This window comes from Notamacropus eugenii, chromosome 3, assembly GCF_028372415.1.
Source record: "Notamacropus eugenii isolate mMacEug1 chromosome 3, mMacEug1.pri_v2, whole genome shotgun sequence".
NCBI classification, from domain to species: domain Eukaryota; kingdom Metazoa; phylum Chordata; class Mammalia; order Diprotodontia; family Macropodidae; genus Notamacropus; species Notamacropus eugenii.
Genome location: NC_092874.1, coordinates 460,757,435 through 460,773,311, shown reverse-complemented (window position 1 = coordinate 460,773,311; position 15,877 = coordinate 460,757,435). Strand labels below are relative to the sequence as shown.

Sequence of the window (15,877 nt, the reverse complement as noted above, 5' to 3'; positions counted from 1 at the left end):
CTCCTATGTTATCATAGGATTTCATTGTCACAGTAGTGTTCTCCTTTCTGTGGCTGGTTGGTTCATCAGCTTGGGCCAAAGGACTGTCTGACGTCAAAGTTGCAACGGACCCAAAGGAAGTTTTGTTACTGATGTCAGCTTGTAAACAACAGTCCAACAAGTGCATGGCTGTCCACAGCCCTGTTATGTCGAGTTTAAATACTTCTGTGGTAAGTACATTTCACTGTATGCAAGACCCCAAGTTTTTCATTTGCAATCCAATCAAGAACTGCCACCATCTCCAAAACCCTGCAGAAATTCTGTTTCCAAAATTAGGTCAGTCAGGAAGTTGCCACTTCATTCCATGAAGAAGATTAATCTGTGGACTTTCCAGTTTCATATTGTCAGGAGACATTAATATATCCAGTTATGGAATCCTTAATAAGAACCCAGCAGGTATTAGTAACTGCTTGGATGAGAATCAAGCCTAAATCTTCACCCAGAACCAGATGTAAAACATGAATGCTGAGGTCCCCAGCTGGCAGAAGTTGAAAGAAATATTTGAAGGCATAGAAATTGGCTGCGAATAAAGCAGTGTTCAAACCACACTTATTTAGAACCTACCCAATAAATTGCCAAGAGAAAAGTTCTCAGACCTGCTGGGTACTAAAAGGAAGACATGAAAATAACATACACTCACACACACGTAGAGTTATAATCATTTTTAAGCCTTTTTCCTGCTTGTAATAATTACAAGATTTATTTGGAAAAATAGTCATAGTATAAAAACATAGGACCTTAGAGCTAGAAGGGAACTGAAGGTCAGATAAGAAAATCCATTTGTTTCACAAAATGAGGAAACTGTTGCCAAATAAGAGGAAGTCACCTGCTCAACGATGCACAACTCTTAGAACTGGTATTTAAAACCAAGGCCATCAACTGCAAGTCTAGTCTTTTTCCCACTATACTAAGTCCTATGCAATCCAGGGAGACTAGAGAGGGAAGCTATGAGTCCAGGTAGGATACTGTGGCCATCAAACAATCACTCTCAGATTGAGTATCATGAATTTGGCAGGAACATAAAGTCAACATTTTAGTTTGCAAATTTTAGTTTCCAACTAACTTTGCATAAGTTCTAAGAATGTCATATCTGTAGAAGACATAGCCTATGGCAGTAATCTGATCCAACTCAAGAAGGATTTAATAAGTAGTAACCAAATTAGACTCTGGAGATTAAAGAAAAACAAAAACAATCCTCTCCCTCAGTGCTTACAATCTGTTGGGAGGAATCGGTAAGTACATAATGCCAATACAAAATATAAAACATTAATACAAAGTAATTTCAGAGGGTGGAACTCTAGGAAGGGTAGGAAGAGAAGTCAGTTGATAAATATTTATTGTCTACTGTTTGCTAGCACTGTGCTCAACACTGGAGAATCAAAGAAGGGTCGAAGACAGTCCCTGTTCTCAAAGAGTTCACTATACAAACAAGCTAGAGATGGAATAAATTGGAACTAGTTATTAGAGAGAAGACACCAGAATTGAATTATTGTTCATTTGTTTCAGTCACGTCCAACTCTTTGTGACCTGCATTTAGAGTTTTCTTGGCAAAGATACTAGAGTCATTTGCCATTTCCTTCTCCAGCTCATTTTACAGAGGAGGGAACTGAGGCAAATATGATTAAGTGACTTGCCTAACTAATAAGTATCTGAGGCTGGATTTGAACTCAGACTCCAGGTCTGGCACTCTATTCACTGTATTACCTAACTAGAAGTAAGAGAGATTGGGAAATACTTCTTGTAAAGTTTAAGATTTTAGATATGATTTAAAGGAAGCCAAGGAAGCCCGCAATCTGGGATGAGGAGGGAGAACATGCCCATAAAAATGCCTGGAATTGGGAGGTGGGGGGGGGTCTTGTTCGAGGACCTGGATCAGAGTACATGGGATTTGGGTGTAGCTAAAGTGTAAGAAGACTGGAAAGGTCATGAGTCAGATTAAAAAGAACTTTGAAAGAAAATTGGGATTCCAATAAATGTGAAGATGAGGGGCATTCCAGGCATGGAGAACAGTCTATGCAAAAGACAGATGAGAGAAAGTTATAAACAGGGCAAGGCAGTAAGCTAGTTAAGTCTAGAAGAATGTGTGAGGGGAACTAAGAAGTAATTAGACCTCTTATTAGGAGAGGGAGCTCAGATCCAATGTTAATTGTTTACTGGTTTGTTCTTGGTTTTTTATCCTGGATAGAAACTTGTAGGGTCTTCCTTCTGACCACTGTCTGAGTCTAGTGGCCAAGTTTACTGGTGGTGACAGGGGGATGAGAGAGCAAGGAAGAAGAGGTCTGCCCAGGCCCCAAACCTGGTCCAAACTTGGTGACCAGGTGACTTTGACACAAAGATCAAACCCAGGAGGGACCAGAAGCTGAAAAGGAAGAGACCTATGCTTGGGTCCTCCCTGCTTATAGAGTCCAAAATTCAGTCTGCAGTGTAGCAAAGCTACAAAAATTCAGCAGGGTTTCTGGAAGGAACGACCTTCTTGAACAACTCCTAAAAATAATTAGCATTGCTTCAAGCTTATTTTCCTACAACAGTCTAGAATTCAATCTAGGGATGCAATGAAGAAAGAAAAATGTTCCAAAACAGTTTTCAGTGATTTGACTGCAAATGCTGTCTCTGGGAGATAGTCGCTATGGAGATAAATTATGTATTAGAGTTGACAATCATTTTCATTTATCCCTGACCACACCTGTGGACAATAACTTCAAGGGGGCCATTAAAAAACTATTGCCGTGCTTACAGATTTCTCTAATACACAGTGTGTAAAGATGCCTGTGGCATCCAAGCCTAGGCCTTGAAATCTCTGAAAGCTAAAATAAAAAGGCTGGGATGTTTTTCTCTTAGAAGTCATCCTGGAGAATTTGAAGATTTATTTGGCTATTTAAAAACACATATGCCCAGGAATCTTTCAATAAGCCAAAAAAGCTATGACCTTCAAGAGAATCCTTTTAATATTGACATCTAATATCTCTAATCGGTTCCTAATAGATAGGAATTGGAAGAGATCCATACCCACAGTAGGAACTCAGTAGGGCATCACAATTTAGAGGGCCAAAAAATATAAAACATTCATACCTTCAACATTGTAGAGTCAATAAGACCTGAGTTTTATTCCTGTCTCAAGTACTTACCAGATACGGCATCCGAGGCAAACCACTTAACCTCGTTCAGTCTCAGTGTCTTCCTCTGTAAAATGGAGATAAGAATAGTATTGACACCCCCAAGGATGTTATGAGGATCAAATGTGACAGTATAAAAGCACTTTGTAAATCTTAAAGTGCTATAAAAATGTTAGCTAGTAGGACTGTCCACTTGATGTATTATTTTCATACTACGAAATTCTAATTTTGTATGGGAGCACAATTGATGCTGCTTGCCCAGAGAGACTCTAGGAAGAGCTCCCTCTCCCAATAGGAGGTCTGATTATATCTCTTGGTATCATGAGTAGAATGTGGAACCTGAAATCAGGAAGATATGAGTTCAAATTCCAGCTTGTAGACTTGTTAGATGCATGACCCTGAGGAAATCACTTAACCTCTCTCAGACTCAGTCACGTCATCTGTAAAATGATGGCAAGAATAGCCCCAGTCTCCCAGAACTGTGTGAGGATCAAATGAGATAGTATATGTAGAGTGTTTTGCAAACATTAAAATTCTATTTAAATGTTAGCTATTAGTTGTAATTCCTACTTTCCCCAAAAGCCAAAATTTCCCATTGTAGTTCCTAATAGGAGATCTGGGGGGAGAAGGGGAAGTAAATCCATTCTCCAAATTCATGTAGTAAATACCCAGTAGACTAATCATGAGATGGATAGGAAAGGGCATGAGCGTTACTTAAGTAGCTGGTTTATTCAGGGAATATAATAATTAGACAACGGACTCCTCCACTAATATGTGAGCTCCTTGAGGGCAGGGACCATGTCTTTGCCTTTCACTATATCCTCATCATATAGCACAGTGCTTGGAACATAGTAGGTGCTGCATATATCTTTATTAACTGACTGACTAGTCATTTTTTCCTGGTAGAAAATGCTTTTACATCAGTCATTTTACAATCAGGCTGCGAGTTAAGTAGATGTGGTGTTATTATCCCTGTTACAGATGAATCACTTCAGTCATAAGTGATAAAACTTGAACTACATACTTCTGAGTTAGAACTCCTAGCCCAGTGCTTTCTCCAGTTCACCTCATAGTCTATGGAAAAAATACCTTAGGTTTTTGACTTACTCTTTTTTTAAAATCTTGTTAGCAGGCATATATGAAGTAGCCATCAGCATAGCATCAAGGATACAGAGATGGACTGACAGTCTGAAAGACTTGGCTTCAAAGTCCTGCTATGGGCACTTACTAACTGTGTAGCCCTGATCAAGGCAGCTAATCTCTCTGTGCCTTGATTTCCTCCTCTGTAAAATGAGGATAAAAATAGAGCCTACCTTACACGGTCCTATATCAAATGAAATAATATATGTAAAACTTTTTTTTATAAACTTAAAAGTCATATCAATCAATAAGCATTTTATTAAGCCCCCACTATGGGTGAAGCCAGGCATGGGGAACCTACCACCTCGAGACCACATGTGGCCTTCTAAGTCCTCAGATGCAGCTTTTTGACTGGGTCCAGTTTTTACAGAACAAATCCTTTTATTAAGAGGATTTGTTCTTTGAAGTTTGGATTCAGTCAAAGGGCTGCCCTTGAGGACCTAGAGGGCCACATGTGGTCTCGAGGCTACAGGTTCCCCACCTCTACCAATGTGCTAGCCCCTGGGAGTACAAAGAAAGAAACAATCCCTGGTCTCAAAGAACTTATATGAGTAGTAGTCAGAGTAGTCACAAGACAGTAAGGTACAACTAAAAGAAATTTCTGCTTAAATGATCAGATTTGGGGTAAAGTTTGGGTATGTACACACACACACACACACACACACACACACACACATGCACATGCACACACATACACCCCAGACAGAATACAGAAAAGCTTAGGGTTTAAAAAAGGTCAGGTATATCTGTTGTTTTTGTCATTATTCAATCATTTTTATTGTATTTGACCTGACCCTATTTGGTACTTTCTTGGCAAAGATATTGAAGTACTTTGCCACTTCATTCTCTAGCTCATTTTAAAGATTAGGAAACCAAGGTAAATAGGGTTCAGTGACTTGCCCAGGGTCATACAAGGTGTAAGTGTCTGAGGCTAGATTTGAACTCTGAAGATGAGTCTCCCTGACTCAAGGCCCAGCATTCTGTCCATTGTGCCACCTAGCTGCCCGGGCTAACACATGCCAAGAGTAATGGTCTCGTGTGCTTTTTCTAATGGTCAAATGTCCTTCCCCATCACTTTCTGTTTCATTTCTATGTCCTCCTAGAGCTCTGTTTGAGTAGGGGAATGAGGAATGACAGATGATAGAAATGACAAATCCGTTAAGCCTCAAAAGGAGACTTTTCTGCTAAACATGTTCCAATTTGTCTGTGCCTTACTCTTGAAGTAACTCTGTTCACATCTTGAAAAAAGAATAGAAAATGAGATGTTTGTTTTCAGCCAAACTTAGGAAACGGTTTGTTAGATCCCAGCAGAACATGGAGCGTATGACTAGGGCTGAAGCAGAGAAGTAGCATCCGCCTTCTAAATCACCAACACCCTCCTGGGGAGAATAAAAGTTTCCAGCTAGATTTCACATATCCATAGTAGTTTCCTTGTGAATCATTTGATGCCCTTGGAAGATGTGAACCTTACTCACCAAGGAAGGGATCCTGCCTACTGCCTAATAACGCTTTCATAATAAGCTGGATGAAATTGGGGCATGATAACTGTATTATTGTTGGACAGAGAGAGAGAGAAGAGAGACAGAGAGAGAGAAGAGAGACAGAGACAGACAGAGAGACAGAGACAGAGAGAGACAGAGAGAGGGGCAGAGAGAGAGAGACAGAGAGAGAGGCAGAGAGACAGAGTCAGAGACAGACACAGACAGATAGACAGACGGAGAGGGAGAAACAGAGAGGTTTTTTTGATTGTGTTAGGATAACACGCAACATGACGTAATGAGTAGAGTCAGAACCCACAGTCACAGAGACCTGGGTTCAAGTTCTCATCCCTCAATGCCTACAGGCAACTTTCAATCACTGTTAGTTTCATAACAGTAGTCTACTTACATTGGTAGAGGGACTTCCCTCATCAGGGATTCTTTACAACAGTGAAATCACAGGTCCTGTCCCAAAGCAATAATGATAATAATATTCTTGGCAGAGAAAGGATGGAAAATATTGATCACTTAATCACCAAAAAATTATTCAGCACTTTCTGTGTGTCTGGCACAGAGCTAGACCCTGAAGATATAAAGAAAGCAGAGGGACAATCCCTGACCCCAAGGAGCTTTCATTCTACTGGAAAGATTAGAAAATGTTCCCAGATACATACATGTTCTCACATATATACAAACTGTATGCACAGTAAGGAGTAGGGAGGGGCAGGATCAATAACTGAGGTGGGGGGAATTAGGAAAGATTTCTGAAGGAGATAGCGATGGAGCTCAGCTTTGAAGACTTCCAGGAGGTGGAAGGAGCGGAAGGAAGACAGCATTCCTGCCATGAGAATCAGTCTGTCTATGCAAAGACAGAGAGATGGGAGATGGAGTATCCATATTCAGGGAACAGAAAGCAAGCAGAAAATGAATCATAATGAGAGAATGAGGATAACCAGCAGATACTGAAATTAAAATAATGATGCCAAAATTAAATTCCAATGATAAAAAGTAGTGTGAAAAGGTCATGTAGCTAGGGACCAGAGCCCTAGCTTCTAATCCCAGCTCTGTCCCTAACAAGCTAAGTGACTCTGGGGAGCCAATTGCCCACAATTTCCTCCTCTGTAAAAGGAGCCAACTGAATCAAATGATCACTGAGTTCCCTTCCAGCACTATACTGTTATGAGCTGAAGTTCTTTTTGAGGTAGATTTAACAATATTTGGAGTCTAAAAAGAGACACTATGCATAATTCTCTGACAGGACCTTTTGTGTTGAAAGGACATTTTCCAGAGACCGACTTTTATATAGTTTCTCCTCTCTTACTTTTCTCTTGGACTCTGGGTACATACCAGATTGTATCACACATTTATAGTTGGGAAGGTGCCTTAGTGAATAATCTAATCCAACAACTTCATCTTAACAGAAGAGGAAACTGAGGCCAAGAGTAATAAAAGTTGGCTGCTCAGGGTCCCACAGAAAGGAAATGACAGAGGCTGTATTTGAAACCAGATTCTCTGACCCCAGATCCAGGGGATGCACCACTGCATGACATAGTCTCTCCAAGTGGAAACTCTTGGCTTCCAACCATCAAAGTCATCCTAGTAATATGATATTCTCCTCCTTCAGGTCTTTGGCTTCTTGAATTTTGTTCTCTGGGCAGGAAACATTTGGTTTGTCTTCAAGGAGACTGGATGGCATTCTTCAGGCCAGAGGCATCTCTCAGAGCCGATGGAAAAGCAGTCTAGCAGCTATGGCCACGGAGGATACAACCGAGATAGCTACGGGCCAAGTGGTGGATATAACCAGTCGGCAAATCTGGGGCAACCTGCTGAGGAATTTGGCCAGCAGCCTAGTGGCCCCACTTCCTTTACCAATCAGATTTAACATGGCAGAGTTTGATTTCTTGCGGAGACCGTTCACCATGATACGATTCAATGGCACAAAGATTTTCTTTTTATTAAGAGCTGGAATCAAATATTAACATAGTGTTTAATGCAAATCAGAGCTCTGTAGCTCTTATTAAACAAGGAAGGCCCTAGCTTGTGATAAATGGTACTTTAAGACTAGTTGATATGATCTATTATTTAGCATAGGTGGCTAATTGGACAGTGTCTTCTCATATGTACAGATAATTTTACAGTAGTTTTGTATGTGTACCAAGGTAGTAGAAGTATTTTGTAGCCCAAAGTCTTGAGTCTGTCCTATTTGGAACATAAAATAGTATCAAGTTTTCTTATCCACTTTAATGGGAAACAAAATTTTAATATGATTTCTAAGCAATGACTTGGTGTGAACCACAAAATGCATGCTGTATCACTACTAAGTTGACAACACTGCCGGTCTGTGAATCTTTGTAAGTTATTTTAGAGAACTGTTCCTTTTTGTTTCCTTTGATAATAACATTTAGTGCATGAATTGGCATTTTCTCCCAAACTGAATGTTTGAATTGTGTTTATGGAAACTTCTCAATAGCACCCTGACTCTACTAAGTGTATATTTAAGGAAATGGACTGTTGTGTATATTTTATGAATTTGGCTCTCTGGTTCTACTCGAGTACTTAAAGAATTGTAATAAAGATATGTCCCCAACTAAGGGGTATTTGAGAGTATGTACTGTAATTGACCAATATGTATACCTTTTCTGTAAACTCAGTAGTTTTGCCCATTGTAATGTGCACTGGCTTTTTGTGAATTTTTTCATGTGAGTCATGGATGATAAAGACCAAGTAGCCTGTGATTCCTGTAATTCAGGAGGTATTTCTGTCGATAGGTTGATGGAGGTGAAGATTGTCAGTAACCCTAGTTAAAAACAGATCTCCCTGAACTGTGTGTGCTGTTGTGAAGTACTCATGACTCCCAGGACTAGCTATTCTTTAACATGATGGTTCTACCTAGCTAGGTGTCAAAATTCCCAAGTTTCCTTATACTTCTCCAATGAGCAGTTCTTGCTTGGGCACTACGGATCAGTGAGGTCAGGAGCAACTTTTTTTTCCCTAAATGAGCTATTGTTCAGTGCAAAAAAATTAACTCATAGAGTCTCCTTTTGCCCCATTCATGGTAAAGAATATGGCAATCTTCATCTCCAGGATCTAAATCTTTTGGAAACCCAGAATGAAACAAGATTAGCAAAAGCAAATATCTGCATAAGAGTGTTACCAAGATATATTACCACTGTATGGTCTGTAATGTTGGAAGCATTTTAACCATGTTGCATCATTGTAACCAATTTCTGGCTACTTGGTGGATGAATCTATATTGTGATATCTATTTGACTCTAATAAAGTTATTGCATACAAATCTCTTGAAATCAAATGATTCCATCCTTCTACAATCAAAACATTCTAGCAAATGTCTAGTGTTCCTAGACTCTTGGCATCATTGATCAGTTAGTCAACAAGCATCACTAAAACACCTACTTTGTGCCAGGCACTGTGCTACATGATGGTATATGCTACATTTCAAAGAAATGCTTTTAACACACTTTGAAGAGAAAATGAGTCCACCAGTCTAATGGCCCTTTTTCTTTATGACCTCAGACATGCTATTGCATGGCAGTGGGATGCTTCCCTGCTCTCCCTCATGCCTTGCTCCCACTGTGACTGGCTAATTTCAATTTCTTTCTACTTGCATTGTTCAAATGGAGAGTAGCCTGCTGTTTTGCACTCATTGGTACCCCACTGGTACCAGGTCCAATAACCAGCAGTTATTTTTTTAGACATCTTATTTTTACAAAAGAACATTCTGAATTTTGACCAATGAAAAGCTATGACTGACTATGTCAAAGGAAAATGAAGATTCTATATTTCGTGGTATGCTTGCTAAAAGGAATTATAATTCAGCTGGGAATTTTTTCTCATCTGGGATTATACTTTTAATTTCAAGAGGAAAAAGCAAAATCTATCTAAAGAAATTCAATCAGTGTCTCTCATAGGGTATATCAATTTAACATAAGATCAGCTTAAATTTTTCCACATCAAAATTCAATTTGACATCATTTGACTAAAGAGACAGTGTGATATAAAGGCTAGTACACTGGACCTGGAGCAGGTTGAAGGAACACATGGGTTTAAATGCTAACTCTGATTCCAAAGATCCCAAATGTAGAGCTGAAAGGGACCTCAAAGATCATCCATCCAACAGCTCCATGTTACAGAGGAAATTGAGTCCTACAGAGGTTAGAAGATTTGCCCAACATTGGGATTCAGATCTAGACCTTCTGCCTCCCAATGGAGTGATATTTCCACTATACTACTATGTGACTGAATCAGTAAATTAACCCCTCAGAGCCTCGGGCAACCCTGTAAGGCTTAGCTACTGAAGTTATAGATGGTTTGCATCTCCATCGCTGGAGGAATGGCATAGGGCCTTGGAGGACCCTCATTGTTCTCAGCAGCTGTTCTCTGTAGGCAGGCACTTTAGCAGACTCTAATGCACAGAGATCATCCTAGCTTGATTAACCTCAGAGAGTAGCATGAAGGAAGCAGCAGCTGCCAAGAGACTGGAGGGGAAGGGGCTCAGTCATTAGCATCAGTGTAGTCATTCTCATTTGCATAGTGCTCATACATCTCAGGGCTACCCACTGACACTGTCTCATCTGGTCCATGTAGCAAACTGGGAGGAAGACAAGGCCAAGCTGCTTATGCAGATTTGTACAGGTGAAGAAAGGAAGACTTAGAGATTAAGCAACTTGCCCAGAATCCCACAAATACTGTTCAATGGCAGAAGTTAAAGTAGAACCAAAGCATTCATTGCTTCAGTCACTCTATGAAGTCTACCCAGAATTTCTCAGCTCTGTTGTTAAGCAATAACCTTAACTGCAACTTCTCAAGGCCCAGCGCAACTCTGCAAGATGCTAAATGAGGAAATGGCTGACCTGCATGGGTAGAGTCTCCACGCTGGAAGTTCCTTACAGTGATGAAATCACAGCGCTCTTTCTCTCTCTCTCTCCCTATCTGTCTTTCTATCTCTGTCTGTCTCTGTCTATTTCTGTGTGTGTCTCTCTGTCTGTCTCTCCCTCTCATGTATATGCACACACACACACACACACACACACACACACACACACACACAACCTATGGAGTCACTCAACCTCTCAGTGCCCTCAGGCAACTCTTTCAGAATATCAGTTAAAAGTAGTTGTTGATACCTTTGGTGAAGAGTGTATTAAATATTTGTAATTAACCACACTGACGTGATTTAGGGATTAAGACACCCTTCCACCCACCCACTATTCCAATCCCTACAACATACAAACTAAGGCTGTGTCCGCGTGTAAAATAGCAGATAGTAATGGCAAGGGTTTCTGCCATACTTTTAAAGTCAGGCCAATCAACATTTTCTGAACACATGGAGTTCACACAGGGGTGGGGAAACTGGGGTTTAGATTCAGTCAAAGGGGTCACACTTGAGGACCTAGAGTGCCATATGTGGTCTCAAGGCAGTAAGTTCCCCCCACCCACCTACCCTGAGTCAGGTAGTCAGCAAAATACTATCAAATGTCCCTGGATATTTAGAACAAAACCTAGAAGCACAATTATTTATAGATACTTTATCATATCATATACAGAACAAAATAATACCATGTCAGAATAGGAAAAAACCTCCTGGACCACTGAATCCAACACTTGCTATAATCAGATTTCCCTCTACAACATACTCAACTCATCACCCAGCAAGAGAAGACATTTTATTAGGGAATACCTACCAGCTCCTACAGCAGCCCTTTCTGTTTCAGGATACCCTTGACCATGAGAAAGCTTGTCTTTATGTCAATCCAAAATTTCCTTCTATGAAACTTCCTTCTAGTTCTACCCTCTGAGGCCCAACTGAACAATTCTGCTCCCACTTCCACATGCCAGTCCTTCAGATGCAAGAAGATAGCTGTCATATCCATACTATGTCCACTACAACTGTTGTCTCCAGCATCTAGTCAGGTCAAGGTCTTTCAACCACTCTCCATATGGCATGAACTTGAGGCCCCTTGCCATTCTGATGACCATATTTTGCCAGCTTTCCATTTATAAAGGTACTCAGAACTAACTGCAATATTCTGCATAGGACCTAACCAGAAAAGAATTCAGGCCAATTGCATCCCCAGTCCTACACATTGGACTTTTCTTAATATGTGAAGATATAGCCAAGGTCAATAAATCTATTAATTTCCTTTTGGATTTTAGATAATCCAAGTAAAAGTTCCAGCTCAACTAATAACTAATTTCCTATCTTATATAATCCTATCCCAATATCTTTTTATGAACTATTAATTTGTATTCATTTTTGACAGAAGGAGCACTCTTTGGAACTGGGGTTCTTAACCTGGGATTCACGAATTTTATATACACATATATACATATGTATATACACACATGTGGGTACTTCGGTAGAATTCAGTAATAGTTTCCTTTGTAATTCTATACATTTTATTTTATGTATTATTCTGAAAGAATTCATAGACTTCAACAGACTGCCAGATAGGTCCCAAACACACCCACCCACATTAAGGACTCCTGATCTAGAGTCAACTGGGATACTGTGTAGGTGGCATTTCAAAGTATGTTGGTAATTCCCTGATTCACAAGACCCATTCACCCATGTGAATGATGTGCACCTGTTATAAAAAGATAGAGACACAAAACCAGGGTGACTTTTGGCTCTTTCCCCAAAGCTCTATGTTTCTATGGCCAACATTATAAACTGGGTTGTGTCTTTCCTTTAAGTGGGTCACCTTCCATTCTTGGTACCAGAGCTAGTAACACGCATGACCCCAGAGGTAGCTTGTAATGAGTCTAAAAGGCTTAATGACTGAGCTTGAATAAGACATTCAGCTCCTATTATGTTTTTCTTATTTTTATCACTTAACCTCCTTTTCATTACCTCTGGCTTATACAAGCTGTGAATTAGAATCCTTGGGCCATTAGAACTTAAACAAATTTTGTCCCTTTAAAGTCTCACATGAACTAATGAAAAAAGTCATCCCAATCAACGCTATTTCTACCTTTTACTCTCAGGGTACCTCTGAGAAATAAAACACCAAATAGTTCTTGTTATATAACTCAGTAGTTTCTTTTAACTATTTCCTTCCAGTTCTTCTTGCAATTCCCTTGCATATCTTGTCTTCTAATCTTCTAGTTAGTAAACTTTGTTCTGATGCATCAAAATATCCTATTATCCCATAACTTGTTATATTCCTTAGCTAACACATTTCACCACAAGCTCTCCCAGTGTATCCTGGGTCATCTCCAGTCATCCTGATGAATATCTGGTTCCTGGATTCAGATGGTTCTGGAGGAGAAGTGAGGCTAGCGACCTGCACAGCCCTCCTTCACTCCAAACAAAGTCAAGTGCAAGTCATGTCATTATTCTTCTGATGGCAGGGTCTTCTTTGGCAATGAAGGACGAACACAAACATTTCACCACATGTAATGATCCAATGTCACCTTTTGAAGATGCTGTAAGGAGTTCCACATCACTAATTCCATATTTCTCCTTAGAATTTTTCAATCATGTTTTCCTAAGTGATAATTCTTGTACTCTAATGCATGGGCATAACTCTAGGAAGGATTTCAAGTAGGTTGGATTTTCCTACATAAATTTCAAGGCTTTACTTCAACACTTCAAGGACCTGTACTTCCTTCAGGGTGAATACTCCATCTACTAGCACAAACAGTAATCCCTCTCTTACTTAATGGATAATCTTTGAGAGCTACAGTGACCAAAATTTTCATGTCCTTGAAGCCAATCTAGTGATCACCTTTCTTGAACTTACCCAGATTGGTCTTCAGGCAACAGACGTATAGCACTTCCTTAGGTCTACCTCCAACCCTTACTGTATAGATAGGACCTATGCTCTCCTAGAATTTCATTTGAAAACTGCAGATCACCTCCACACCATGACTTAACACTGGAGTAGGATTCAGTGGAGATTCTCAAACTATCAGCTTCCATATTAGTTAATCCTGTGAAAAAATGATGTGGTCCAATGATTAGAGTGTTGGACTTGAAGGCAGGACAGCCTAAGTTCAAATTCTACCTCAATTACTAGACATGTGACCTTGAGCAAGTCATTTATTCCCTCTCAATCTCAGTCTCCACATCTGTAAAATAAGGATAATAATAACACCAACTATACAGGGTTGTTTTGAGGTTCAAGTGAGATAATGTATGTAAAGCAATTTGCAAACCTTATTGCCCTCTGTAAAAGCTAGCTATCACTGTTATGAAAGCACAGGTTTTTCCCCTGAACAAAATGGATTACTTTCTGTAGTACTTCATGTTTCTGCTGAAAATCGGTTAGAATTATAGAATTCTAGGGCTTGAGGTACCCCATAGGTAATCCAGCCCAAATCTTCCTTCCCATCTCAGTTCAGGACACTGAGGCCTAGAGATATACCTAAGTTCACACAGCAAGTCCATAGCAGAGCAAGGAGTGAATTCAGATCTGCTGATTTTCCAGTCCTTTGCCACCCAGTGTGATGGTTACTCCATAAATTCCACTAATGGACAATTTCTACAAAATCCAGCACCTCAACCATCAACCACCAGACCACTAGCTTGTCAAATAAACCCAGGATCCAGAGTCAGTCTCAATGTCTGTACTTGCCAGTGGAAGTATCTTATTTACTGATGGATTCCTTGAGGTAATGAATGCTTTGATCAGACTTGCCTTGTACCTATCTTTATTCTGAACTTTGAATAAAATTCTCCCAAATCTAGAGGTCATGGAACACTATGTCCAGCTTTCCTTTCCTTCTCTCTAACAAACTCTAAGCAGCTTTCCCTGAAGTTTCCCATCATTTTCATCCATGAGACCACCTTCTTGTTAATAACAATCAGGTCCAGAGAGAATTTCCTCTTGTTAATTTCCTCTTATTATGCATATAGACAATATATGTAGGCTATTTTCTCCCTTCCTATTCCTTCTCGGTCAAAAGCCCTTTTGACTAGGTTGGCAGGACTCCAAGTAAAGGCCTTTTTATTAACCCTTGGCAGGAACATTCTATTCCTGATCAGAGGTCTATCATTCCTGTATGTAACAACTGGGACATATATGCCCTCACCTGTGAGTCCCCAGAATATTTCAAGTACTTTATCTGTTCACATAGCCTTAAAACCATAGTTTACAAAACTCTACCAATGTATCCACTTTTACTAGTTAGCCAAAAGACATAATGAGTTCAGAGTAAAAGAATTTAATAAAAAGTCTTAGTTAAAAAAGTACTAGAATAATGATCCTGGACCACCTTCTCCCACAAATACAAACACCATCAACAGTGAGAGCAGACATGGACAGGAATCACGGATCAGGGCTCCAGTGTGAAAGGATACACTTTTAGAGACCAGAGCATATGCATGGCGTGTTCCCACCAGCCTTGAAAGCTACAGCATTGCTAACATCCTCTGGTGATGTTGTCATGCTCTATTTCGCTGGTTATTGTGTTTGAGTTCTCTACTAGGCACATCATGCCAATCGCCCCATGGGGATTCTGGAAAAGACAGACACCAGGAGAAGGTTTCATAGCAAAGGGGGCTCAAGGAATTAGGGGAAATGGCCCAGGCAGTGCTTGCCCCACAACCCAACAGAAGATCATGGGTCAAGGCACACAAAGGTGAGGAGGAAAGGTCCCCCTCTGAATATTTCTGTTCTAGAATAAATACCTTGTTCTTTTCCCCATGGAAGTTACAGCTTTGCTTTGAAGTAAGATCTATAAAACTCACATTTCTGGAAATGTAGTTTAAGACTCAATATGGGAATTGGTTTTACATGACTATATGTATTTGTTACAAAGGTTTTGTTTTTCTTTTTTATATGGGAGTTGGGCAGGAGATAAATTAAATGCTTGCTAATTGAAATAAAATCAAATAAAGACTTCATGTGAGGGGAAGCAGTCATTGACTGCACGATGGATTTCCCTAAAATGAGCCCCCGGGGAGTTCTGGGATGTACATGATAAGAATATGGGGATTAGGCGCATTGTGACATGTGGTGAAAGATCAAATACTCTCTAAAAGCAATTCCTTCTGTTCTCATTCTGAGCCATTAGAGGAGAACAGAATACCCAGGGGAGCTTCTAATTTGAAAAATGAAATATATCTCTAACATTTCCAGAAGC

General features: G+C 40.0%; 1 protein-coding gene and 1 long non-coding RNA gene across 2 annotated transcripts in view; one reads left to right on the top strand and one right to left on the bottom strand.

The window, feature by feature from the left end:
• The window catches only part of SYNPR (synaptoporin), a 186,933-nt gene extending 177,868 nt beyond the window's left edge, over positions 1–9,065 (top strand). The window contains exons 4-5 of the mRNA XM_072598783.1: positions 18–209; positions 7,395–9,065. Coding sequence (XP_072454884.1) covers positions 18–209; positions 7,395–7,652 — 450 coding nt within the window. The 3' untranslated portion in view covers positions 7,653–9,065. The remainder of the gene's footprint in view (positions 1–17; positions 210–7,394) is intronic.
• Positions 1–15,877, bottom strand: part of LOC140497628 (uncharacterized) — a 69,019-nt gene that overhangs the window by 36,556 nt on the left and 16,586 nt on the right. Inside the window, exon 2 of the long non-coding RNA XR_011964796.1 lies at positions 3,165–3,219. This is a non-coding gene — a long non-coding RNA (uncharacterized lncRNA). The remainder of the gene's footprint in view (positions 1–3,164; positions 3,220–15,877) is intronic.